We start from the raw sequence: 25,919 nt of genomic DNA, 5'->3' as shown, positions 1-25,919 counted from the left end.
TGCAGTGAGTTGTGATTGTGCCACTGCATTCCTGCCTAGGCAACAAAGTGAGACTCTGATTCTTTTTTTTTGAGTTGGAGTCTCACTCTGTCGCCCAGACTTAGGGGCAGTGGCATGCTCCCTGCCACTGCAGCCTCGACCTACTGGGCCCTGGCGATCCTTCCATCTCAGCCTTCCAAGTAGCCGGAACTACAGGTGCATGCTACCACGCCCGGCTAATTTTTGATTTATTGTAGAGACGAGGTTTCTCCAAGTGGCCCGGGCGGGTCATGAACCCGCGGGCTCAGGCAATCCACTTACCTCGGCCTCCCAAAGTGCTGGGATTACAGGCTGAACCACCGAGCCCTGCTGAGACTCTGTTTCTAAAGACAAGCAAAACAAAGATATAGCATAGATGTCTCCAAAGATGCAAAGCGATCTGCTGCATTCTTTTTAATGCCTGCATAGAGTTGTAGTCCATCCTATACCATAATCAGTTCCTTATCGATGGACCTTTAGTTTGTGTCCAGTCTTTTGCTATTACAAATGATACTTTAATGAAATTCTACAAATATTGCCAAAATTTCCCAAGAATATCCATAAATAAATAGAATATATGTTAAAAAGTTTATTATAAATATTCCTAAATTACTTTCTAAAATGTTTACACTAATTTATAATTATTCAACAGTGTTAGAGTGCCTGTGTCTTTATACCCTACCAGCATTGGGTATTTTCAAATGTAAACATTTTGTCGGTTTCATAGATGATCTGTTATTGGTATATGAGTGCACGTACCCTTTTAACAGCTTAAAAATTCCAGTGTGAACATTACCATTGTTTTATTTGGTTACAGTATTATTCTATTCTACTTTTTAATATTTCAGTCTTCTCAGCTGACCTCTGTTCTTACTCATTTTCTTTTCACATTCCTAGCCCCATTCTGATTCTCCACCACTCTTTTTTGTGTGTATAGTCTTTTGTTGATTCTATGGATCCTGTCTGTCTCACCATTACCCTCTGTTTACAATTGTCTGCTAAATGAAATTGACAAGAGCTATGACCATTCATTGAAAGCTGACTGCTTGCAAAATTGAAAAATTGTAAAATTGAAGTATTCACAATGAGATTGCTTGGCATCTACTAACTACTGAAAATAAAAGCCTTTTTATCCAGTGTTTGAGACTGATTTTTCCTATTCATTATGTATTAGTTTTTTTACTCTATCCTGTGTATTTTTTTTAAATTATCCTTATTTATTGACTTGAACTTTATTCTCTGACTAGGAATAGTTATTGTTAGCTCATTTATAATCCAACTTAAAACAAGATAAAAGAACAAAACAATAGAAAACAACCAAATGAATGTGTAAGTTCTGTTTAACAGATATTTAGTAAGTGCTAACTGTGCCAGGCACAATGCTAGTGATACAAAAGATTATGGCCTTTTTTTTCAAGAAAGGAGAGATAGATATGGAAATAAATAGCAGGAAAATATGGTAAGTTTAAAAACAGAAATACATATAAGATACAGAAGTAACAGAAAAGAACATTGGTATAATCATGGCATGGAATAGGTCATGTATAACTTCTAGGAGGAGTTAGAAAATACATACTAGGTAAATTAAGGATCATCATTCATATATCAAAATAATATACAATATGATTAGACTACTACTCATCTATATTAATTCATATATCTTAAAGGTACCAAATAACAGTGATTTAGTCATGATAGAAAGTGAACGTTTACTGAAGGACTGCTATATTTTCAATCAACTTCTGTTTTAATTTTTTATGTCAAAATAATTCTTTTAAGGTGTACATGTACACACTAGTGAGGTTTTTTTTCTTTGGGTTAAAGTCTCACTCTGTTGCCCAGGCTGGAGTGAAGTGGCATGCTCACAGCTACTGCAGCCTCAACCTGCTGGGCTCAAGTGATCCTTCCACCTCAGCCTTCCAAGTAGCTAGAACTATAGGCGTGTGTTACCATGCCCAGCTAAATTTTTGATTCATTGTAGAGATGATGTCTCACCAAGTTACCCAGACTGGTCTCGAACCCATGGACTCAGGCAGTCCTCTCACCTTGGCTTCCCAAAGTGCTGGGATTATAGGCGTGAGCCACTGCGTCTGGCCAAGTGAGGTTTTAAAAAATGACCTTTTACTGTAATATTTTCCGACAGATCATAAAATCAGGAATTTTGATATTTTATCTTCATTTTCTATTAGAACATTGGGGATTCCTTAGGTTCTTAGCATTTTTTGAAAGAAAATCTAAAGCTAAATTAAGTCATGCTCATAAAATTTCAGGTCAGAAAGTAAATAAATCAGCACATGTTTTCTTAGAATCTGTTGCTTCATAAAGGCTAACTCTAGTAAACTTTTTCCAAGTAAGGGAAAATTGCTGAGCAGAGAGAGTATAGGCACCTTTCTGTCATATCACAGAACTTTGATTATTAAGAGGCAAAAGTTCAAATGCAAACACAGAAAATCTGATTACTGCTAAGCAGCACATACTATTTTGACATCCAGAACAGACCTTCTTCCTATTCTGTTATTTTGCTTTTAGTCCCTCTGTAGTGCTCTTCTCCTTTTCATTCTTCCCTTGACTTAGTATCTTTTTAATGGTTCTATGTGGCTGATACCTCCTTTAATACTCTATCCCTTTCTTACTGTTATCTCTGTTGCAAAGTACAAACATACACATATCCTAAATGCTGCTGAGTGACAAAAAATGTGTCCAACTATGGGGATGTATTGTTGTGAATAAACCCCAAAGTTCCTGCCCTCAAATAGCTTAATTTCTTGCTGGGAATATAGCTAATATACAAGGAAACGTGTGTACTCAAGTAAGGAGTCAGAATGATGGTGGGCTGGGTATATGTGCGACTGTTTTAAATAGCTTGTTCAGGGAAGGCCTGCTTCTCTGAAGAGGTGAAATCTGAGTAGAGACCAGATGAAGAGAGAATGAGTTGTAGGAGTATCTGAGAGAAGAGGACTCTGGGGAGAGGGCACAGCAAGTACAAAGACTCTGAGGAAGAAAAGGCCTTAAGACATTACAGGAAGAAGAGTTTCTCTCTTCTGGATGTTAAAAAAGGTTAAAATACCCTTGAAGAGATACATGCTCAAAAAGTTCTGAGAAGAGCATTAAATGTACAAGGAAACTATTTTGGTACAGGAGAACATAGAATTCTATATTTTACTGGTAATACTCCTGAATAGTTTTATATAATAACAGTCTTAACTTTTATTTTAATAGAAAAACTTTTTGTACAGAGGTTTTTAACACCAGGAAACCCTTATGAGGCTAACAATGGACATCAAGATTCTGTGAGCTTCCTGAAATTGTATGCAGAGTATAATGTGTATGTGCCTGTGTACATTTTTCTTGGTTGAGTGTTGTGTTTTTCATCAGGAATTCATGACTTATTTATTCACTCAGCAAATATTTATTGAGTGCCTACTATATGCCAAGCACTGCTCTAGGTAATGGGGCATAACCATCAACAAAGTAGACAGTACTCCCTGTCTTCATGGGATAGCCATAAATGTGGATAGTGTATCAACAGATGGTAAACAAGACTACTAAATTTATCTTGAGATAGAAGACAAGTGCTAAGGAGAGAGAAAAACATTGAAAGAAACAAGTGTACATAAGTAGTTGAGTAAGGATGTTGACATTTTAGATAGGGTTTCTCACGTGGGCTTCTCTGCAATCGTGACTTTTGAATCCTGAAACAAAGAAAGTGATTTAAAGAAGAGCATTAGAGGCAGAAGGAACAGCAAATGCAAGGCCCTGAAGAGTATATCTGGCATATTTGAGGACTAGATAACCAATGTGGCTAGAGCAGAGAGAGAGAGTGATTAGGCCATAGTAAGCAAGATGCAAAGCCCTTGGAGGGATTGGGCAGAGGAGTAACATGATCTGATTTAACTTCTTTTTTAAAAAATATATATTTAACTTTATTTTATTATGAAGATGTGGGGTACAAGTCAGGATTGGGTACATAAGTAGTCTATGTGCAGGTGATTTAACTTGCAAAAGACTCGCACTCATTACTTTATTGAGAATAGACTGAAGGGAGCACTGGTGGAATAGGGTCCACCTGGGAATCTTTTGCAGTAACCCTAGCTAGAGATGAGGATAGCTTGGATCTAGATGACAGGGGTTGGATACTAGATATATTTTAAAAGTACAGTATGTGGAATTTGCTGACTAAATGGATATGAGATGTGATAGAAAGAGTGAAGAATGATTGCAAGATTTTTTGCTGAAGAAACTAATAATGAAGTTGCCAGTAACAGGTAGGGAAGGTCATAGAGGAGTAATTGGAGGGGGAAGGGTTATTATCAGAAGTTTAGATTTGGACATGTTATGTCTGAGGGTCTTTTAGACATCCAAATGTAACGGTTGAGTAGATAGTTGGATATTCAAGTTTGATTTCAGAGAATAGGGGTGGGATGGAGATCTAAATTTGGGAGTTACCAGCTTATGGGTGGTTTTTAAGCTTCGATTATCCTCAGTAAGTATGATGTTTGCTGTTCAATATTTTTTTTTATGCAAAGGATAAAGGTTTTTTTTAAAGCGGTTTGACATATAGGAGGAAAGAGGTTGGTATTTCTGTTATTTATTTTTTGGTTAGGGATATATGTTGGAATTTATTGAATAGTTTTTTTTTAATCTAGTGAGATTATGTCTTATAATTTATTGATGTGATATATTACTTTATATCTATTATTATGTTACATACTATAAATCTTATTGCATATCATTGTATTCCAAATATTTTTGACTGCCAGCATAGTAAAAAATAATTTTTGTATCATGATCCATTCAAATTTATGTGTGTGTAACAGAGAAAGACAAAAGTTTCATGAAGCTATACTTAATCTTACTATATGCAGTATGGTTCAATTTTGTATTCCTTTTCTTTCTTTCATGTTGATTACAGAACATCAGATAGTTTTACTCAGCTGGAAATCTAAAGTTTGAACAATACAATCATATAAGACTCCTTTAAATGCCTTCGAATTTCGTTTGATAATAGCTAGGTTTTGCGTCTGTGTATTGGTACTGTTAGTGTGTGTGTGTGTGTGTGTGTGTGTGTGTGTGTGTGTTTAGGGATTTTATACTATTTTTATCTGAATTTGGTATCAGGATTATGAACTGCATAGCTTCCCATGGAGAGCAGTTTATATTACGTGAAAATTATCCTTGTCTTTCAAGCTTGAAAAAATTAATAAAAGTAACTTACCCAAGAGCCTTTTTGGGGAGAGGGCCATACTTCTTTGATAATTACTGTTTCTTGTGCCTGGAACCTTCTTTCCCTAGGTGTCCCTTGCTTTATTCAGAGCTCTGCTTAAATAACCACACTTTAGGGAAGACCTCCTTGAAACTCCCTCTTAAATAGCAGTCATCGTCATTCTCATTTCTTTGATTGCCTTTATTTTTTTCATAGTACTAATTATTATTTGGCATGTTATATATGTGTGTGTATATCATGCCCTCTCTTGCCTACTAAAGTGTTAGCTCCACAAGGGTAGAAACTTGGTCTGTCATTTTCACCATACGTCAGGAAAAACTCCTGGTAATGTATTGGTGCTCAGTATTTGTAGAGTAAGTTGGTAACCTTTTCCAGTTTTCTTATGGCTAGTAGTTTGGGATTTTATTTTATTTTTTAAAAGACAGCAGAAGAGTCTTGCCGTGTTGCCCAGGCTAGTCTCGAATTAGCCTCAAGCAGTCCACCTGCCTTGACCTCCCAAAATCCTAGGGTTACAGATATGAGCCACTACACCTGATCTAGTTTTTTTTGTTTTTTAAGTGAATTTTGGTAATTATATACCTAAGAAAATCATCCAAATTTATTGGCATACATTTATACTTAGAATCCTATTTGTAAATGCCCTAAACATCTGCATTTGTCTTTCCCCAGTTTTTTACTTCAGAAAATTTCAGATGAATAGAAAAGTTGAAAGAACAGTACAGTGAATACTGGTGTTTACTTAGATTCATCAATTTTGTCACATTTGCTTAGAAAATTAGCAAAACTAGTTCATTTACAGAAACTAGTAGATACTTTTAAAAATTTTCTTAATGACTTAAAATTAAGTTGCAGATCCTGTACTACTTTACTTCCTAAATGTTTTAGCATGTATAGCTTAAGAATAGGGACATTTTTCCCTATATACATAATATATTTATTACCTTGATAGAGTTACAGAGATATAGTTAAATACTTTTCTTTTTTAGAACAACTTTTAGAATTTAATTTTTGGTTCCTTTTTTGCTTATAATAATAATTTTTTGCTTATCATTTATTACTTCTTTTTCTTTATCCAATTTTTCTGAGATTTGTTGGTTTTCTGATTTTTTAAGTTATGTATGAGATTTGTGAGTTCTTAATCTTGAAAATAATGAAATAACTTAAATATGTGAATTTGCCTGTAATTATGACTTTGTTTACATCCCCATGTTTTGAGTCTTAGTTTTCTTGTCATTTATTTTCTATGTGTCTGCCATAGTACTTTTTATTTCTTCTTATTTGGAAGAGTATTTTAAAATTTTCAACCTTTTTTGGTGTGTTTAAATTTTTGTTATATGTTAGTTTGTTTTGTGGTTGAAGAATGCATCCTTTGTAGTTTCTATTTTTAAAATTTTCTTGGGACTTTCATTTTGGCCTATAGTATAAGATTAATATTTTTTTCAGATATTTTATGGTCACTTGAAAATAATATGGGTTCTGAAGCATCTAGGTAAACGTGGTAGATTTAACATCACAGTGATAACTGATTAGAAAATGCCAAATCCAAAATCAGCAATGCAGAGAGTCAAAAAATTAGTATCCTCTAAGCCTTAGGATTTCTAAAAGACTTAGGATCTTGCTCGAGTTATGTCTGGAACTGGGTATTATTGGTGGATATGGGGTGGGGCAATAGGACTCTAAAATAAGGAGGGTTGGGCGAAAGCTGTTGATGAAAATTTCTACATACTTGAAAGTACTGGTTAACTACCCTTTCCATGGGAGAGATGACAGGAAAGACTGAAACTTAGGTTCTCTAAACTGGGGGACCTAAGGAGCTGAGGAGATTGAAAGCAGGGAGATTACAGTTATATATGGATCGTGAATGCTAAGAAACTCCCCTAACTCCCATCCCCAGTCCTTCTTTGTCTTGGCTTGCAGCACTAAAGCTGCCAGGTTTCAGCCTCTAGGCAGGGGGACAGCAGAAGGGGTTTAATATAAGGATAGTAAAGCATTGGAGCCAGCTTCACAATTTTTTCCTTCTCATTTTGAACACTCATGGTGATTTTACTCTTTCTTGTCACCTCTGGGTGAAAAGATAGTTGTTCATTTCTTGTACTTTATAAGAATTGTTTGACATGATTTAACAATAATTGTTTTGGGAGGCTGAGGCAGCAGGATTGCTTGAAACCGGGAATTTGAAACCAGCCTGGTCAACATAGTGAGACACAGTCTGTACAAAAAATAAAATTGATTAAAAAAAGTATTTACCGCTGGGTATAATGGTGCATGCCCGTAGTCCTAACTATTCAGGAGGTTGAGGCAGTTGAGGCTGCATTGAGCTATGATTGCACCACTGTGCTCCAGCCTGGGTGACAGAGCAAGACCCTGTCTCTTTAAAAAAAAAATGCTATAATTTATAGTTTGTTTTCAGGTTTCCCTTTCTCATTTCTATTTTTTTTTTTTTTTACTCTTCTAATAGCTCTCTGAAGATTTTCATTTCTATTTTCTTCCTTCCTCTCTTTATTTTTTTCCCTTCTCTTTTATACTCATCATCCCTCCTTCCTGGGTTGTCCACTTAACATGTCAGCAAGACATGAAAAATATAATTAAATTTATGGGAAAATTATTATAAATTAGTGGGAAGTATGGCTCAGTGACCCGCAACTTAATTAAATTTGATTATGGAGTACCTAATCAAAAAATGTTGCTTGGTAGATGCTGCCTGAATTAATAATGCTATATAATTAACGTATCAGTTGTTTATATTAAAAGTGTTTTTAACATACTTTAAGAACTTGTTTTCTAAAGATATTTAAATGCTTTGCTATCATCTTATTTATGTTCTTCATTCCCTATGTTATAAAACTTTTAAAATGTACTTGACACAGTTTCTGAATTATTACTAGTTTAAGTTAGTGGCATCAGTAAGTTTGTTGTAAAGCACTGGTTCCTCCTGTGAGTGAGTAGAATTTACTCCTTCTGTTTATTTTCTCATATCACAGAACAGGTTCCCATTACTATACTATACATCAAGCTAAGGCAATAGCAAATAAAGTATTGTAAAGAAAACTACATGCTTTTAAAATATAGATGTCATTTGCTCCATTTCTATTTAAAAATGATTACCGTATCTACTATTTTAATTTATTAATATATAATTAGAACATAAAATCTTGAATAATTTAAATGAGGAAGAATTACAAAAATTCTACTATGATTAAAATGATGAAGAACCTCTTTTAAAAATACATTATAAATGCATTTGTATAATAGCCTAGCTTTGACATTAAATTATCATAGCATTAAAGAAAAAAAATTGTAGCCCTTTTACAAAGATGTAAAAATATCCAGAGTTTGAAGACTTGTAAACAATAATGATATTGGCAAATCAAACCTAAGCTTGTTTTCTAAAAAGAGAGAGAGAAAAAAATAGTAGGACAAGTCAGATTTATATTTATACCAAATCATGCCAAGACCTGATTTAACTAGTGTTTCTTGTCTGGGTTTCAAATATATTTAGAGCTTTGACATACTTAATATAAAGGCAGTGCCTTTGATGTGCTCTATTTTATTTTTCTTCTTTTAAAGGTGTAGCCATGGCCCATTCATAGGTGAGTATTACTGTGTGTGCTTGTGTAATAGAGAATTATTCTGTGGCAAGAATATTGTCAACTTGGCAGCTGTTAAAAGCTGAAGTATATTGTAACAAAAATAAACAAGTTCAGGGCAAGGGAATATAAACATAGTAAAACTTTGTGTTGAAATCAGAGAGCCTTTGGTATTAGTGAACATGTTAGAACAGGAAAAGTGCATGTGTTCAGTGAAACAACAAGATGTGGATAGGAGGTAAAAATTAAAGGTTCACTTGGAAACAACTACGTCTGTAAGCTGAAATAGTGGCTAGTAAGGAATATTGCTTAAATCAATTAGATACAAACACTAGTTAGATAAAAGGCAGCAGCCCATTGGCTCATGGTGCCCTGTTACTTCCCCTCCTCCTTTCCCACATTCCTTCCAGTTAATGATTACCTTTCCTTTTGTTGCGTTATTTTTGGTGTGCTGCAGTGTGCTGTCATAAATAAGGGAGATATAAATAGAGGAAAGCAAAGTATAGAATGTAAAATAGAGGAAGAAGGCTGTTGGTAGAGCTTAGATCTTAAAGGATAAGGGGTTAAAAAAGAGGAGAAACTAATATTTACCCAGAATCCGTTGTGTGCCAACTCTGTCCTTGATGTTTTATTGTGAGAGATGTGTGTTTAATTGGAATGAATATTTTAGGTTACATCCTCTGGGTGAATTTTTGGTGTTCTTACCAATAGGAGTATTTGAATTAAAAAATAGTTTATAATTTTCAGTTGTCTTGCCTTTAATGTCATGAAAATCATGAAATGTCAGAACTTTTGGGAACTGAAAGTGTGACTCTCCCTACTAACAGATACAAATAATAGCATAAGAAAACCCAAGACATTTGAGGAAGCAGCTAACTCTTCTCATTAAATAATTGATTTAGTCAGCAATGTGGTAATCACTGATAATAGAATAACACATGATGAAAAATATAAATATAGCATAATGTATAAAAGGGGAGTAAACCAACTTGCTTTCCTTTGTCTGCCAACTACTGTGTTGGTGATTGGTTTGTTAATAAGTCACTGCAAATGCAGCTTTTTTGATGTTAGCTATATTTAAAATAAATAAACAATAATACGCTATTGAAAAGAAGTGGACAGATTGCTTGAGCCTAGGAGTTTGATACCAGCCTGGGCAACTTAGTGAGACCCTGTCTCTACAAATAAATGAATAAATAAACATTAAAAACCATTGACAAATATCACTTTTACTAAATTCTATCTTATCCAAATGCTGGGAAAATAAATTGAATGAGTCTGAAAGGTAATTTCTGTGTTATTAGTACTGTATCTAAGCAAATAACAACAATCATTAACATAGTATTTATAGTAAACAATAAAACGTCTATAAAATCTTATGAATTATTAAATATAACACAAGGTTAAGCATTTTTCAAACCACTTTATCATAAGTGATGATAAAAGCTGCTTATGCCTTGGGGCTCTTCTTTTCCCCCATTATAGATTTTGATAAAAATATTGTGAAATATTTTAAAGTGATGTAAAACATAACTCATATCATAACTGTCTTTGCATGAATTTTCATATATTTGTAGATAAATAATATCTTCTAAAACACAGGTTGACAAATAATGGCTTTGTGGCCTGTTTTTGTGTGGCCTATGAACTTAGAGCCATTTTAAAGGGTTTTATTAAAAAAAAAAAAAGAAGAAGAAGAATATGGAACAGAGATTATTAGTGGCCATTAAAGCCTAAAATATTACTATCAGGCTCTTTACAAAAAATCTGTCAAACTTCTAATATAAATATGTAACTCATAAACCTCAGAGGTTCTGGTTCCAGGTGTGATGGCACAATCATGTGACACCCTGTGTCTCCCACTAAATGCAGCTGCTATAAAATCTAGACAGAGCCGGGCTTGGTGGCTCAGCCTGTAATTCCGCGCCTTTGGGAGGCTGAGGTGAGTGGATTGCCTGAGCCCGCGGGTTCAAGACCCGCCTGGGCAGTGAGACCTCATCTCTACAATAAATCAAAAAGTCAGCCGGACGTGGTAGCGCATGCCTGTAATTCCAGCTACTTGGAAGGCTGAGGCGGAAGGATCGCCGGAGCCCAGCAGGTCGAGGCTGCAGTGGCTGGGAGCGGCCACTGCACTCCAGTCTGGGCGACAGAGTGAGACTCCAACTCAAAAAAAAAAAAAAAAACAACTTAGACAGAATGCATGGAACCAGCATTTGAGGATTCTCAAGAGTAAACAGTAGTAGGTTGGGAAAGAAGACCAGAATTTGAAGTACCACCAAATTGGTAGCGAGTTTGCTATTTGTGGCCTTCTGTTGTCTTCTGGCCTGGTCTCAACACATCCAAGCAGTGGACTTGAGTATAGGCCTAGAGCTTCAGAAGAAGCCCTCCAGTTACAGGCTTAAGAAGTAGGGTAAGGCCAGGCACTGTGACTCAGTCCTATAATCCCAGCACTTTGGGAGGCTGAGGTGAGAGGATTGCCTGAGACCACAGGTCTGAGACCAACCTGGGCAACTTGGTGAGACTTTATCTCTACAATAAATCAAAAAATTAGCCAGGCATGGTGGCTCATGCCTATAGTTCCAGCTACTTGGAAGGTTGAGGCAGAAAAATCGCCTGAGCCCAGTAGGTCGAGGCTGTGGTGGCCATGAGTGTGCCATTGCACTCCAGCCTGGGCGACAGAGTGAGATTCCAACTCAAAAAAAAAAAAAAAAAGAAGTGGAGTGATGTAATTGTACCAGAAGACATAGGTCTCTCAAACCTTGAGGGAGGGGAACTTTTCTTTCTGATTCCAGGAGCTGTGATCACAAGAAGATAGTGCACTCTCTGTGTCCTGTTAGTTGGCACCTAGTGGAGAAACAATTGCTGAAAGTTAAGTGTCAGACCTGAGCAAATAAAGCCACAGCTTTCTGGGCAGAGCTGAAAAAGGGAGCCCCAGGGAACCCGAAAGTACCGGGGAGATCAAGGAGAGGGCAGAACTTGAAAAAGTGGCCTCATAAATTTTTTTTGAACTCCTGGAGATAAAATTTATGGAGATGACAGACAAGAGTCTGAAAACTTGAAGATAATAGGGATTATCCAGTCTGAAAAACAGTGAGACAAAAGACTGGAAAAAAAATGAAGAGAGCCTTAGGGTCCTGTGGGACAATAACAAAAGATCTAACTTTCATATCATTGACGTTCCAGAAGGAAAGGGGAACGTGTGGTACAGAGAATTACTTAAATAAATAATGGCAGATTGCAGAGAAACTGGAACTCTCATACACTGTCAGTAGGAATGCAAAATAAAACAGCTACTCCTAAAAACAGTTTGGTAGTATCTTATAGACCTAACCATGCATTGACCATATTGACCCAGCAATTCTACTCTGGGACTTTACTTCACACAATGCAAAATGTAAAGTGAAGTGAAACTTACATTTACACAAATATCTGAACACAGATGTTTATAGTAACTGTGTTGATAATCTTCAAAAGCCAGAGAAACCTAATAGTCCTCCAACATGTGAAAACAATCTCTGGTATATTCATATAATGGAATGCTACTCAGCAATAAAAAAGGGTATGAATTATTGATAGACACACAGCTTAGATGAATCTCAAAAGATTACCTACTGTAACTTAAGTGAAAGAAGCCAATCTCCAAAGGTAACATATTGATACCAAAAGTATAGACAACAAAAGAAAAAGTAGATAAATTGGACTTGATCAAAATTTAAAACTTTCACACATCAAAGAACATTATCAATAGAGTTCAGAGGCAACCCACTGAATGGGAGAAAACTTCTGGAAATATATATATGATCAGAGACTTATATTAAATAGATAAAGAACTCTTACAATTCAATAATAAAAAGACAACTCAATTTTAAAATAAGCAGAGTCTGAATGCAAAGACTCTGGGTGTCTATATCTCTCAAGAAGATATACAAATAGCCAATAAGCACACATTAACCATTGGGAAGATGCAAATTAAAATTGCAATGATATACTGCTTCATACTCTTTAGGATGACTATTATTTTTTAAAAAAGAACAAATGTTGGTGAGAATGTGGAGAAATTGGAACTCTTGTTTATTGCTGGTAGGAATGTAGAATGCTGTAGCTGTTATGAAAAATAACCCTAACCCTAACATACGAAAAATGATATGGCGGTTCCTCAAAAAATTAAATATAGTAAATTCCGGTGTAGTGGCTCATGTCGGTAATCCCAACACTTTGGGAGACTGAGGCAGGAGGATTTCTTGAGTACCGGAGTTCAACACCAGCCTGGGCAACATAGTGAGACTGCATCTCCCCCCAAAAAAATTAAATGTAGAATTACCATATGATCCATTAATTTCACATATATACATATATGTATATACCCAAAACAGTTGAAAGCAGGGACTTGAACAGATACATGTATACCCATGTTCATAGCACCATTATTCACAATAGTCAAAAGGTAGAAGCGACCCAAGTGACCATCAGTAGATAAATGGGCAAACAACACGTGGTGTGTGCGTATATGTATACAATGGATATTATCAGCCTTAAAAAGAAGGGAAATCCTGACACATGCTACAACATGGATGAACCTTGAAAATATTTTGTTGAATGAAATAAGCAAGTCATAAAAGGACAAATATTATGATTTCACTTGTATGAAGTACCTATAGCAGTCAAATTCGTAGAGACAGAAAGTAGAATGAGCCTGGGGCAAGGAAGATGTGAAAAGTTATTGTTTAATGGGCTATATACTGATATTCTATTTGTATGACATTTTTAGAAAGCCAACTCTTGCAAACAAATCAGTGGTTACCAGGGGTTAGGAGTAGATGATGTTTGTGCCTGAGAGAAATCTCATGAGGCAGTTTTGGGGTTCTGTATTGGGGAGTATTCCGTATTGGAGTGGCTGTTACTTGAATGTATGCATGACTTAAAAAAAAAGGTTGACCCTTTGGAAAAGGCCAATTTTACTGTCTTTTCATTTTAAAAATGTAATTAAAAATATGTCAACATGCAACAACATAATTAGTTTGTTAGGAAAATGCTAAATAGCATAGGTAAATATATAGATTATTCAGAATTGCTGTAATCATTGGTAGCATTTTACTACTTTTCACTACTGCTCTTTCTGTATATATATTTTTTGTTTATGTAATTGTTATTATATATTGTTTTGTATTTTTTTCCTTTAACACTGTATCTTGAACATTTGTCATTGAAATTCTTATACAGTATCATTGTAATAGCTGTTTCATAGCCCATTGCATGTATATATAATTTATTCAACTTCATTTCTTTTGTTGAGCATTTAGATTGTTTCCTATATCTCATTGTTATAAATATCACTCCAGTGAACATAATCCACATCTCATACACACAGAATACATTCTGTCTATGTATAAATGTGTAACTGTTTGTTTAAAAGTCTGAATTTAGTGAAGTGCAACCAGAAATAGTTTTCTTCTTTCCCTTTCTACTGTGCCCTGCCACTACTTCCCTTGTAGTGACATGGGGATATTGGATGGATCGCATAATTACAGTGACTGTCTATAATTTAGAGTACAGCCTGATCCAGTTCAAAATGCTGATCTCATATCTAGAGATTTCCCTTGCCCAGTTTGGGGCCAGACTTCTGTGGCTCATGTGACCTGAATTGGGGATGCTTATACTTTTCTAACCTCCCACTGTAGGCCTTAGGACCTAAAGTCCAAGCCTACCTGTTCTGGGATAGATGCCCAAGATGGGAATAAGGGAAAAAGGCAAATGCCTCTACTTCCTTCCATATTTGTGGTCCCTGTTTTAGTTGTTGCTACTTCTCTGTCTATCTCGTATTGGTCTTTATGTCCTTCTTTTAGCACAGGTTCAACCAGCCAGACTCCCCTTCTTGCAGGTACCCCTGTCTCTGCACATGAGCCTCTTGGAGCCTTGCCTACACACTTGGCTTCTGCTACTACTGGGGGATCCCTATGGCAGGATCTTTCTGTTGACTATGGCAGGATCTTTCTGGTGACCATCATTGTCAACATCTTTCTTTAGGATATAGGGTACTAAATGCCTGTTATGCTTTCAGATTTGGACCCTCATCATCAATCCTGAAGATGTTTCAAATGTATATACAAAATTTATATCAGCTGTTGAAAGCATTGCTAGGCATTTTTCTTGTTATTTTAAGTCTTAGCCTGACAAAACTTTTTTTTTGCCTCTACTGCAAAGTAGATGCATAGTAAGAAACCAAAGTCTATCAGCACCCAACAAAGCTTTCTTTAAAAAAAAAATACAAACAGAACTTTTCTGGTCTAGCAAAAGGTAGTGGTCGCTTTTGCCCACTCACTTCCTCAGACATCCTTCAGTCTGTCTTATATACCAGGGATCAGCAGACTTTGGGCTGTAGTCCAAATCCAGCTCTCTACCTGTTTTTGTAAACAAGTGTTTTTGTTTTTTTTTAAGTTTTACTAGAATACAATCATTTCTATAGTGTCTATGGTTTCTTTTGTGCTACAGCAGCAGAAGTTAAATAGTTGTGACAGAGTTATTTTGTCCTTTAAAACCTAAAATATTTACTACCTCACCATTTACAAAGAAAGTATGCTGGCTCCCGTCTCACAGTCTTCCTCTAGAATTCCTTCTAAGACATAAATCTAAGACATAAATCAGATGTACCGTTTCTCTGCTTAGAAATATTCTCTTTTTCTTTTATTTTTAAAAAATTTTTTACTTAGAAATATTCACTGGCTTCTCACTGCTGATGAGATAATATCCTAAATTTTTTGCCTTTAAATTCCTTTGCAATCTAGTCTCAAATCACTGTCTCAGATTCAAATTCAATATTTCATGTTATCATCAGTTGTGCAGCCTGGAGACTAGAGTTACAAAATGGCAGCTTACAGGCTGAATTTGGCCCCCAGACTTACTCTGTTGGGCCCAAATAGTGGTTGGGTTTGATTTGGTTTGGTTTTATTGAATCAACATTTAACAACTGAATAATATCACCTGGACGTTCAGATTTGTAGGTCTTCTTAACAAATCAGGAGTTCTTTTGACACTGGTCCCACAACCTCCCTTGTAACATCTGCTATCCCTGAGAAGCTGCTGTCTCTTCCACCCAGGGCTGTGTTCTCCACACTTGCCCTACCTGTGTCATGCAAGTGATATCTGCATATGCACTTAAAACCAGACTTCGGTTGAGTGTGTTCCCTACTTTGCCTGTTGTAGGCATTTGAGTTTGAAACCCTGGGCCCAGATATAAGTTACCTCATGGTCCTCTGATCCACCTTGTTCTCACATTGCCTCATGCTGTTTCCTCTGCCTCTGTCTTTGTCCTTCAAAACTCTTCATCCTTTAAGTCTCAGCTTAGAGATCACCTTCTTTGTGATGGCGTGCCTGTCAAAGTCAGTTACTTCCTCTGTGCCCCTGTAGCACTTTGTTCATATAGAGTGGCACCTGTCATGTTGCATTTTAGTGATTAGATTATAAGCTCCTTGAGGGCATGGTTTCTCTTTTTTTTTTTTTTTTTTTTTTTGAGTCGAGTTGCTCTGTCGTCCAAACTGGAGTGCAGTGACAGGATCATGGCTCACCACAGCCTTAACCTCCTGGACTCTGGCCTTCCACAATAGCCTTCCAAGTAGCTGGGACTATGGGGCTATAGGGCTTCACCAGGTTAATTTTTCAATTTTTTGTAGAGATGATTCCTTGCTATGTTGCCCAGGCTAGTCTCGAACTCCCAGGTTCAAGCATCCTCCTGCCTTGGCCTCCCAAAATACTGTGATTACAGGCATGAGCCACCGTGCCTGGCCTATACTTTGTTTCTTAATCATCTTTCTGTTCCTGGTTCCTAGTGTGTTGTTTGATAAAGGGTAGGGGCTAAGTAAATGTTGCTAAATTATATGGTGTTAACATCTAAAAAAAATAAAGAAGGTAGTGAAGAGAAAATTCATTTTTTTCCCTAAGTGCACTTTCCTTTCTTTTTAGTATTTTTCTTAGTTTCCCTGTTTTCTCCCCTTAGTTTACAACAAACTCATTTGGACTTTTTAGACAGCTGATATGTCATTTTCCATAAGAATTACTAGCATGCCATAGCTGTGTATGGGGTCACCTAGGAGGTGGTAGAAGTGGGGATCGCATCCACATGTCTGCCTTAAATGCTCTTGTATGTAGCTACTGGGACACTCGTTACCATGTGTGTGCCCTTAGATAAGTTACAAAGATTTTTATGTCTCAATTTCTAAGAGTAAACAAGAAATAATAATAGTACCTACTTCATAGGACACTTGGGAGAAATAAATGAGAATACCTGTGTAAACACTTGTAACAGAGCTTAGCTCAGCGTAAGTACCCAATAAATAGAGCTGCACAATTGATTATTACTACTACTACTACTACTTTATGTTGTCTAGGAAACATATAGTTTATCTTCCTTTTCTTGGTTTAGAGTGCCAGTAGTCACAGGGGTTAAGAATACTGGCCCATCTGCAGAAACCATCTGCCAGGCCACACTTTATATAATCTTAGACTATTGCATTTAGAAGGGACTTTTGAGGTCAGGTGATCTAACAAGTGCTTATCCAAAGTAGCAGTCCTCTCTGCAGTTTCCAGTTAGAGACGATTAGTCATCTAGAGATTGTCAACATTTACAGTGGCAGAAGCTAGTCACTGTAGAAGGAGCATGTGATTGTTTAAAAATCATGTATATACCTGCATAATGAACATTTGTATACCTAACCCTGAATTATACCCCACATATTTAAAATTTAAAAAATAAAAATAATAAAAAATACATATCATGTATATATACTTTTTTTTTCTTTTTAGTTCTGTCCTCTGTACAGTGTAAAAATCTTTTCACACTGTAATCCTTATTCCCCCAAAATATTTGAACAGACTTACCTCTGTACTAGTAATTCTCGAAGTATGGTCCTTTTAACTCAATTTCCTCAGAAGTCTTTATTCCCTCTTTTTTTATTTGCTTATTTTTATTTATTTATTTAGAGTTAAAGTCTCACTCTGTCTCCCAGGCTGGAGTGCAATGTTATGATCGACCTGCTGGGGCTCAGGCGATCCTTCCACCTTAGCCTTCCAAGTAGCTGGAACTACATGTGCACTACCATGCCAGGCTAATTTTTGGATTTATTGTAGAGACGAGGTCTCACCATGTTGTCTAGACTGGTCTCAAACTCCTGGGCTCAGGCAATCTTCTCGCCTAAGCCTCCCAAAGTGCTAGAATTATAGGCGTGAGCCACTGGTGCATTGCCTGCCTGTCTTTTAAATGAGAATCCATGAAGAGCTGATAGCATAGACTAAACTTTGTGATGTACTTGTGTATATTTTTCTGGAGTAAGGTTCAATGACCTAAAAACATTTAAGAATTACTATCTTGGTGACATGTTTGTGATTATTTTTTGTCCTGAGATAAAATATAACATATGCTTCTCAAAGGGACAAAAATGGTTAACAATTACTGATTTTTAGTTTTCTCTTAATTAAGAAAATTAGTGAAATAAAAACTGAGAATTGGAGGGCAAGGGGAAAATCTGAGAGTTGAAGCAAAGAGATGGAGACATAGAGTTCATTTGCATTCACTGAGCACTACCCTGACATCTTTGGTAAAAGTCTTCAATCTAGTCAGCTTAGGGAATGATTTCTGATTAAATAAAGGAAACTGAGCAGAAAGTAGGATTCAGTAAAGCAGCCTTTTCTTGAAAACATCCTGAAACATTGTTTCAGAATGAGGAATGTCTGTTTTGTCCTATAGTGGACAGTAACTTAAGCCAAACCTAGATAGTATTGTGCTTATTATATGCTCAAAGACACATACATACACAAACAAAAATACAGTGTTTAGCATAGTTCCATATCTCCATTCAAGATCAACCTCATCCATCTTTGTTTTTCTCCTACTGAACCAAGTCATATGCTGTACTACTGAGAATCGAATAAATTATATTCTTTCCTCAAAACAGTCATTCCTGCCTTCTTAAGACCACACAATGTTATCACATTGGAAAACACCATTGGAAGTGCAGAGTAACTGAGATATAGGCAGAAAAGCTTGCAAATGTTGTTCTCCTGAGTTATTTCTAAATGATTGTCAGCCCAAGTAAATTTCCTATACAAGTTTTGATGAAACTCATATACATATATAACTTGTTTTCATACATAGCTATCTTGTCATCGTTAGCCAATTTAATAATCACAGTAATGCCTATAAAATGTAACTTTTCCATAAATTTGCACAATATCTAAAGTATAAATTTAAATGTGGCTATAAATGCATTTTTGAATTCAGTAGAGAGCACATTGCTATAGATTAGAAGTGCTAAAACTTGAACAAAAATGTAAATTATGTTTTAAAATAATTTTGTATTTTTTGAAACTTAAATTAATGAAATTATTGAAGGCTTCCTAATAATGAAAGTTGCAGGGGAAGTAATTGTTTTGCATTTCTAAAGCATATGTTGTCATTTTAGCTTGCTATAGACTTGGCAATATAAGACTGCAGAAAATATAGCTCCAAAAATAGAGACGTTTAGTCCATATAGCATAACAAACAGATTGTAACTGTTTTAAAAACATATGTTGGAAATCTTGCTTTTTCTTGTATCCGTTTTCCAAATTTAAGATAAGTATCAGTCTTTAGCAAAGAATGTAGTGGTTTTGTCCCTTCACTTGATAATAGAATGAAGTACCATTTGAAGCAAAGTGGAGAAATAAGAGGGGAATGAAAGAAGGTGGGACACATGCTGATGTCCTTAGTCTTTTTCCTTTTTTTTTTAAACATAAAATATGTAAGGTGCCTTCTTTACCAGTGAACTACTTGCTCTAATGCAAATTGAAATCTATGAACTTAAGGTGAACTACGCATTGCTTTGGTTTTTTTTTTTTTTCCTTTCATAATTCCCACTTATTGATTAGCATAAAGTGAGAATTTCTCCAATAATGTCCAAACTTTCTCATTTAGGGTTTGGTAATGCATCATGCCAAATAAATGTTTGATGATGGTAGAAAACATGCTTATGTGAATACAAATGCACATTTCTCACAATGGTCTCAGAGTCATTGAAAATAGAAATCTTGTTTGAACTTGAACTCTCTCACTGTATAATTTTCCCAATTATACTATTACAGGTTTTATATGAATTTTTAAAAACTGACTCATTTGGCACAATGTAAAATCCTCTAACCATTTGAATGTAATATAACTGATTCTAACCAAAATATTCAGAAGAATAACATTCGTTGAATTTGAATGATAAACACAAGGACTTTTCAAGCGTGTAATCTTGGTTTAGGAATTTTATGAATAGGTCACATTTACTCTATGTTAGCTTACTATAGATTTTACTAAATGGCAAGATATTTGTTATTGCCTAAAGTGTTTTAAAAATCTTAGCACAGCATCCTGAAAATGTTGGTATGAGAAATGTATTGTCTGAGTGCACGTAGCAAGTAGTTTTCTTTTGGACTCGTGAAAGCACTAATTTCTAAACATTTTCTTAGTTTCCTTTGGAGTGTATCAACAAATAACTTCAAGAGAAAATATCACTGTTTCCTTGGGGTGGGTGTGGGAAATGGTATAGTCTGCTTCAGGATATGCTTTGGGGAAATTACTTGGAAGTCAAACACTCTCAAGTGGAAAAACTTCCAAACACTTTTCTATAATATGATTCTAGGAGGTAATAAAATCTTGACATGTTAAACCATGTAAATGTAGCATTCTAAAAGAACAGTAATTTTTTTTCCTATCACAGTAGAGTCTCTTAATACATAGATTGCATTGATTATATATTTGAAAAATAATCTAGAATAAATACTGACACAGCTATCGAAATTGTATTATCATCTCACTTTCTGATCATTAATGATGTATGTCTTTTTCTTTCAGTTGGATATGTCAAGTGACCAGATAGCTGCCAATCTGCAAGCAGTTATTAATGAAGTTTGTAGGCATAGACCGCTGAGTTTGGGTAAGTGGTTTACTGAGAGTAGACTTCCCTGTGATACTTAAAAATATATAAAATATTAGAAAACAATCAAGTTAAGGTGCAAGTACAATAGCAACAGCATTTCCAAGGATTAGATAAACGAAATAAAATTTAATTCTCCAAAGGATGCCTAGTTATCTTACTTATGAGTTGTGGTTATTTAGAGAGGCAACCTCTTTAGCATTAATAAGGAATCAACACATGTAAATTCCCATATTATTTCTACCATTAAATGTAGTTAACTCTGAAAGAAAACTGAAACTGATTGCTTTAAATTTATAATGCTGTTACATAGGAGCTAAAATCCTTTATGAAGTATTTTGAAGTAAGATCATTCACTTTGTCATTGGCATGAGCAATTGATTTTCTTATCATTTTTATTATTTCATGAAAGTCACCTTGTGTAGACGGGGTGATTCATGGAGACTCACTAAACCTGGCTAAGATGTGGAAGCTGTGTAATAGGCTAGAACGCAGACTAGTGCCTTATCGTTGCATTATGGGCCATTTGAATTCCTTCTTCAAACAAATTTTACTCATGGATGGTTGGAGTCAAGCAAGAGTCTATATACCCAGTTGACTATTCACTGATAGGCTTACCATGATAGGAATTTGTCAGGTTTAGTTTTATAGTCAAATTTATGATTAAAACATAAGCTACTTTTCACCTTCTTTGTGAGTTAAACACACTAATAAATGAATACCTCATTTGTTAATTCTATCACCCTAAATATGTCTATACTACTTAGTAGCTGCTTCTGTATGGAAACTTACATTCCATGGAAAACTTTGCTTTTAATATAGGATCCTCTGAGACTGTAGCAGGAGTAGAATGATGGACAGTAAATCCTCTAAGCAATGTTGTCATTCTCTTTTTACCATTTTAAATGAAGCCTTTTAACAGTTAACATTGTTCTTATGAAAAATTTTTTAATTTTTAGGAAATTTTACCAACTGTGTGCTGACACAAAGGTAGCATCTGTGCTGTTTTAAGCAAATATTTATAATATTTCCATCAAATGTAAATATCACCACCTGTTCCCTTTACTGTTGACTTTGCAGTAAAATAAATTCTAGGTGATTATCTTCTGGAAGAGAAAAATGAATTATTAGTGAATGTGTATAATTTCAAGGATAAATCTCATAATAGTCTAGAGAATAGCTAGTTTGTCTTCTACTCTAGAAATGTAACTATCTTCCCTTTCCTTTAATTCAAAATATTCAGTAATACAGTACTTTTCAAGTGAATATATGACATGAGTCCTATAAGGTTTCCTGTTGCATATTTGAGGTCCTCAAATAACACCATTTCATTCAACACCATTTTGTTATTATGCTGATGAGGAAAAAATTGATTCCCAACTGTGTGTGTGAAGTTTGTATGTTCTCCCCATATCTGCGTGAGTTTTCTCTGGGCTTGTGGTATCCGCCTACATGCTACAGGTGCTCAAATCAGGTTAATTTGCATGCCTACTTGGCCCCTGTCAGAGTGAGTGTGGGTATGTGTGTGTAGTGTATCCTGCAATGTGATGGTGTCTTGTTTAGGCTGGTTCCCACTTTGCTCCCTGAGCTGCCAGGATAGGCTTTGGCCACTGATAATCCTCAACTGGAATCAGTGGTTTGGAAAATGAAAGGGTGAATACAATCATTATCTAAATGTGGGACAATAAATGACTCAGTACAAAAGCTCTGGGTGAGCCCGCAGTATGTACTGGTGATATTTTTTGTGATCAGAAATAACTCTTATTTCTATCAATCAGCCTATGGTAAAGTAGGTTTTGTTATAAGTAATTTTGCTTAAAGTTGCAGTTTCCAAGAATCCATTGACAGTATTAAGTGAGGACTTACTGCACTTGCTAATTAGGTATCTACGGATAAAATCCCAGTTGATCCTTGTCTCTATTTACAGGTCCCTTTGTGGTACGTGCCTTCCTCCGTAGTTCAACAAGTGAAGGTTTGTTATTGAAGATTGACCCATTGTTGCCTAAAGAAGTAGAAACCAAAGAGAGTAACAAAGAAGCTGCCTAAATTTGTTGAACTGTGAATTTATTTTCAGTGGTTTAAGAAACAACAGAGAAATTATAAAACTGCATAATTTTTACATTTAGTGTCTTGTCATTTCTCAATCATCACACTTGAAAGTGAATTTTAACACTTGAAAACCTTACAACAGTTTCAAGAAGAAAATAAAATTTTCTCTGTGTCTGAACCTGCCTTTTATTTTATTTTATTTTTTTGGGTTGGGGCCTCATTCTGTCACCCAGGCTGGAGTGCAGTGGAACTCTCATGGCCACCCCAGCATTGACCCACTGGGCTCAGGTGATCCTTCTGCCTCAGCCTTCCAAGTAGCCAGAACTACAGGCAAGCATTACCTCACCCAGCTAATTTTTTTTTTTTAATTGTAGAGATGAAATCTTTCCAGGTTGCCCAAGCTTGTCTCAAACCCATGGGCTCAGGCAATCCTTTCACCTTGGATTCTCAAAGTGTGGGATTGCAGGCTTGAGCCACTGCGCCTAGCCTGAACCTGCCTTTTAGATCTTGTCATGTTTTCTTTTTTAGAATCTAGAGTCTACACACAGGTAATTATAGCAGCAATTTCTAGCTTGGTGACTCTCCCTTAGGAGCCATAACTATCGAGGGAATAGCGATATTCTTACTTCCCATAAGACAAAGAATGGCAATCATGAGCTATATCACAGATGTGACTATTTTCTAAAAAAAAAAAGTGGAAAATGTGCACTTCAAAGAGTTCTGAACATCATTTGTGAGAGCATAAATACAGAAAATTACTAGGCCATTAAAACGTGTGTGGGTAATCTTTCCTCTTAGGAGTCAATTTGTCATGCTATATTTATATTTTTTGTCATAATAATACCTTATATTTTTATGATGCTTTGCAGTATACAACCCACTGTGTATCATGTTTTCGTATACTTGACATTATTTGATCCTGAATTCCTATGCTTAATAGTGTAGTAAGTATTTGGTTAGAATTTGTTGAATGCACATCCCCATGAGTTAGCTAAAACAACTTTATTTTTGTATGCAGAATCAGAAGTAAGTTTGTATGCTTCATAAGAAATAAAGTCTATTTCACCAAGTGCAGTCTGCAGATCAGTGTTAATCCATAAGTGTTTTTGGTATGTGACAAAGTGAAAAAAAAATGATGATTTTAGCATGCAAATGCCAACTGTCCTTTCTTGGGCATTATTATGTTCAGGCTATCTTCTACTTTTGGGGGGAGTATTTAAATGCCTTTTCTCTTATGAAATAATCTGATGGTACATTTGTTTACCATTTAATAATAACCACTTTGTGAGGAAAATTTTGACAACTCTAGGTAGGTCTTCAAAAGTATTTTTGAAATTTTAATGGTCTAGGAGGTCCAAGTGACTATGAATGACCACTTACCACACTACACCACAGGGAAATTAAAGCTTAGGTTCACCAAGAGTAGCAGTAACATTACTGCAAAACAATAGCAACAATTGCCTTTTATTGAGTGCTACTATGGTTTGAATGTGTCTTCCAAAAAGCAGTACAGCAATGCTGGGAGGTGTATCGAGGGTAGAGCTCTCAAGAATAGTTTAATGCTGCTATAGAAGGACTTGTGCAACAAGGCTCTCATGTAATTGTGTGTTCACTCTCTCCCCCTCCACCTCCTGCCACGTGATGATATAGCATGAGAGTCATCATGAGATGCCGGCCCCTCAGTTTTAGATGTCCCAGCCTCCAGAACTGTAAGAAATATATCTCTGCTTTATAAAAGTGCCCTCATCTCAGGAATTCTGTTACAGCAACACAAAATGGACTAAAGACTGCAACTATTACTACTTAGGCTTTATATGCACCCCCTCATGTCATCCTTAGAGATTCAGTGAGAAGAGTGTACTCCCATTTTACAGATGAGGAAAGTGAAACTTGTGTGATGATCTATGAGGTAATTGTCTGGACGTTGCCTCTTTCCCGTGTATCTGGCTTCTTTCTGCCTCTGCCCCCGAGAGCAGCCTCTAGCCAGCACTGGTCTTGAGAGGGTATGCATATTCCCAGTAGTAAGTCACTGGGGGCAGGTGGCCAAGCAAAGTTGAAAACAAAGTGGGCATCACGTGTAATCACTGTAATTATACACACAGGATAGGAATGTGATTAATTGATTTGCTTGCCTATAAAATTACTGTGCTACCCCAAGGCACGAACTCTTTCCTCACCATCTGAGCTGCCATTGGTGCTTCCTGTAAGTTCTTTTTTAAAAAATTAAATATTATTTTAAGAGACATGGGGTACAAGTAAGGATTAACTACACAAGCCTATATGTTCTTTTTTTTTTTTTTTAATTGGAGTCTCACTCTGTCGCCCAGACAAGTACAGTGGCATGCCCCCGGCCACCGCAGCCTTCCAAGTAGCTGAAACTACAGGTGTGTGCTACCATGCCCGGCTAATTTTTTATTTATTGTAGAGATGAGGTCTCACCAAGTTGCCCAGACGGGCCTCAAACACGCGGGCTCCCAAAGCGCTGGGATTACAGGCTGAGCTACCGAGCCCAGCCGTCCTATGTGTTCTAATAAGCCAGTGTCTTTCCTTGCTGGATCTGTGGGTGACTCCTTTGGAAGAGGTAAAGAACCTCTCAGGTCTGGGTTTGCCGTATTACATGTACCAGAAGTGACAAAATAAAATTCAAACCTAGATCTGTCTGATTTTGAAGGCCTCAGACTCTCTCAACCATTAGACCATTTGACCTCCTTTTTATATGTTCTAAGAGAAAGTGTTTAACTGAACATATATAAAATGTTTAAATACTGAATAATTACACTTCAGCCTCTTGGTATCTCTAGTTAAGGGGTCATGGCAGGGCTGATGTGAAGAAAGAAACAAGAACGTTAGAAAGATTTGGGTGAGCTGAATGGAGAGGAAACCACCTGCTTGTTTCCCACAGTTACTGTCATTTGAAAACTTGCTGGTTAATCATTGTTTCAAGATTCTAGTTCACAGACTATAAGCTCTGTTATTTTATGTGTAGATTTTCTTCTAGTTAATAGAGTAAATATATTCTTATTGATGAAATTTTTAAAAACGCTGATTAAATATTTTTAAAATCACTCATAATTCTGCCACTCAGGGATAACT

At 36.0% G+C, this 25,919-nt stretch overlaps 1 protein-coding gene across 1 annotated transcript in view; it reads left to right on the top strand.

Moving 5' to 3' along the window:
- The window catches only part of MRPL1 (mitochondrial ribosomal protein L1), a 72,249-nt gene extending 49,240 nt beyond the window's left edge, over positions 1-23,009 (top strand). Inside the window, exons 8-9 of the mRNA XM_008050549.2 lie at positions 20,696-20,777; positions 22,705-23,009. Coding sequence (XP_008048740.1) covers positions 20,696-20,777; positions 22,705-22,823 — 201 coding nt within the window. The 3' untranslated portion in view covers positions 22,824-23,009. The remainder of the gene's footprint in view (positions 1-20,695; positions 20,778-22,704) is intronic.
- The last annotated feature ends 2,910 nt before the right edge of the window (positions 23,010-25,919 follow it).

The sequence above is a fragment of the Carlito syrichta genome, unplaced genomic scaffold, assembly GCF_000164805.1.
Source record: "Carlito syrichta isolate Samal-C Ts95f unplaced genomic scaffold, Tarsius_syrichta-2.0.1 Scaffold150045, whole genome shotgun sequence".
NCBI classification, from domain to species: Eukaryota; Metazoa; Chordata; class Mammalia; order Primates; family Tarsiidae; genus Carlito; species Carlito syrichta.
This window is presented reverse-complemented; position numbering and strand designations above follow the sequence as displayed.